Genomic DNA, 1,430 nt, shown 5'->3' on the forward strand with positions numbered 1-1,430 from the left:
ATCCAACCCAGGTTGGTGCAAACCTGACCGGGCCGAAAACGCTATATGTTTGAAAATATAATCGTACTAATTACCGCGCATTAATTATTAAAGCTTTCATTTGCTCGCTTTTTAATTAATTATTAGTTTAATATCTCTCGAGAGCTCAATCTGTATTTTTCTTTATTTATTTTAATTTACTTTATCTTAACTCAGTTAACAGAAAAATAAACTTATACTTAACCTTGCATGAAATAAATATACATAGTATTTTTCTAGATTATCTGAGTATATAAGAATCATGGATGGAAAAGAAACATGTAGATCGTGGAACGATATTGATTCCAGTGAAGAAATCGTTATTTCTGGTATTGCTGGTAGATTTCCTCATTCAGATAATATGAATCAATTACGAGAAAATTTATTCAATAAAATTGACCTTATAAGAGCAGATCATAACCGATGGAAAATAGGTGATTAATTCATATTTATAGTTATTAGGGTGATTGTTATTTTAACAATATTTGAAATTTAATCAAGACATCTCCTAAAATAGGTCCCTCAATATCTAAAAAAATGACACTAGATTCTTCTCAGATTTTTTGAACAATTTTAACCCGTGCTACTGGAACACAGATAGGCGGAAAAGCATCTTTGTGGACAAAATTCGTTCGACGCTCTAATTCTTAATCAATTTTAAAGTTTCTTTTTAATTTATTCGAAATTGAATAAGTCATAAGCCTGTTTTATGTAAGTTTTGTTTACGGTCAAAGTAAAAATTGCCGATCCAACGAAGACAGCAAGAAAAAACTTAATTATATGATAACGAATATTGGATCGGCAATTTTTAATTTGAACCGTAATCAAAATTTAAGCAAAATGGGTTTTTAGCTCATTCAGTATCGAACAAATTAAAATAAAAACTTTAAAAGGGCATAGCGGAATAAGTATGTAAAATCTGCCCCCGCATCAATCGAGATTAAGGGTATGAGCACAAGGATTGCCGTAACGCTTTACGGCAGTGTAACGTCCACCGAAATTCACTACGTACGGCAAATGCATATATGTAATACTACTATATGGCTAATGGGGCGTGGTTTGCGGTCGAAACATTACGGTGCCGCCAATGCTAATTCTGTCCTTATCATGTTCAGTCTGTTGTAACGCAGGCGTCAATGTCGCGCAATAAGTGTCACATGTGATATATTGCAGGTTATTACAGTCAGTTATAAGTATTGTCAGGTCAGCCTTTCAATTAAAAAATGGTGAGGTATTGTTATTTATGCAATAAGAAACAAACAAAAAATGGAAATATTTGCCTACATAAGTAAGTTTATAGTATATATTAGCTCTATGTATATACAGGGTGTCCCAGTAACTCTGTTACAAGGCAATATCTCCGTTACCATTAATGATACGCGAAAATGCCTCAGGAAGAAATTGTTTGGTTC

The 1,430-nt window shown here is 32.7% G+C and overlaps 1 protein-coding gene across 1 annotated transcript in view; it reads left to right on the forward strand.

Annotated features, from left to right (window-relative positions):
• Positions 1–272: 272 nt before the first annotated feature.
• The window catches only part of LOC108762719 (fatty acid synthase), a 40,866-nt gene continuing 39,708 nt past the window's right edge, over positions 273–1,430 (forward strand). Inside the window, exon 1 of the mRNA XM_018509847.1 lies at positions 273–452. Within this exon, the coding sequence (XP_018365349.1) occupies positions 281–452 (172 nt within the window). The 5' untranslated portion in view covers positions 273–280. The remainder of the gene's footprint in view (positions 453–1,430) is intronic.

This window comes from Trachymyrmex cornetzi, unplaced genomic scaffold (genome assembly GCF_001594075.2).
Source record: "Trachymyrmex cornetzi isolate Tcor2-1 unplaced genomic scaffold, Tcor1.1 scaffold319, whole genome shotgun sequence".
Classification (NCBI taxonomy): Eukaryota; Metazoa; Arthropoda; class Insecta; order Hymenoptera; family Formicidae; genus Trachymyrmex; species Trachymyrmex cornetzi.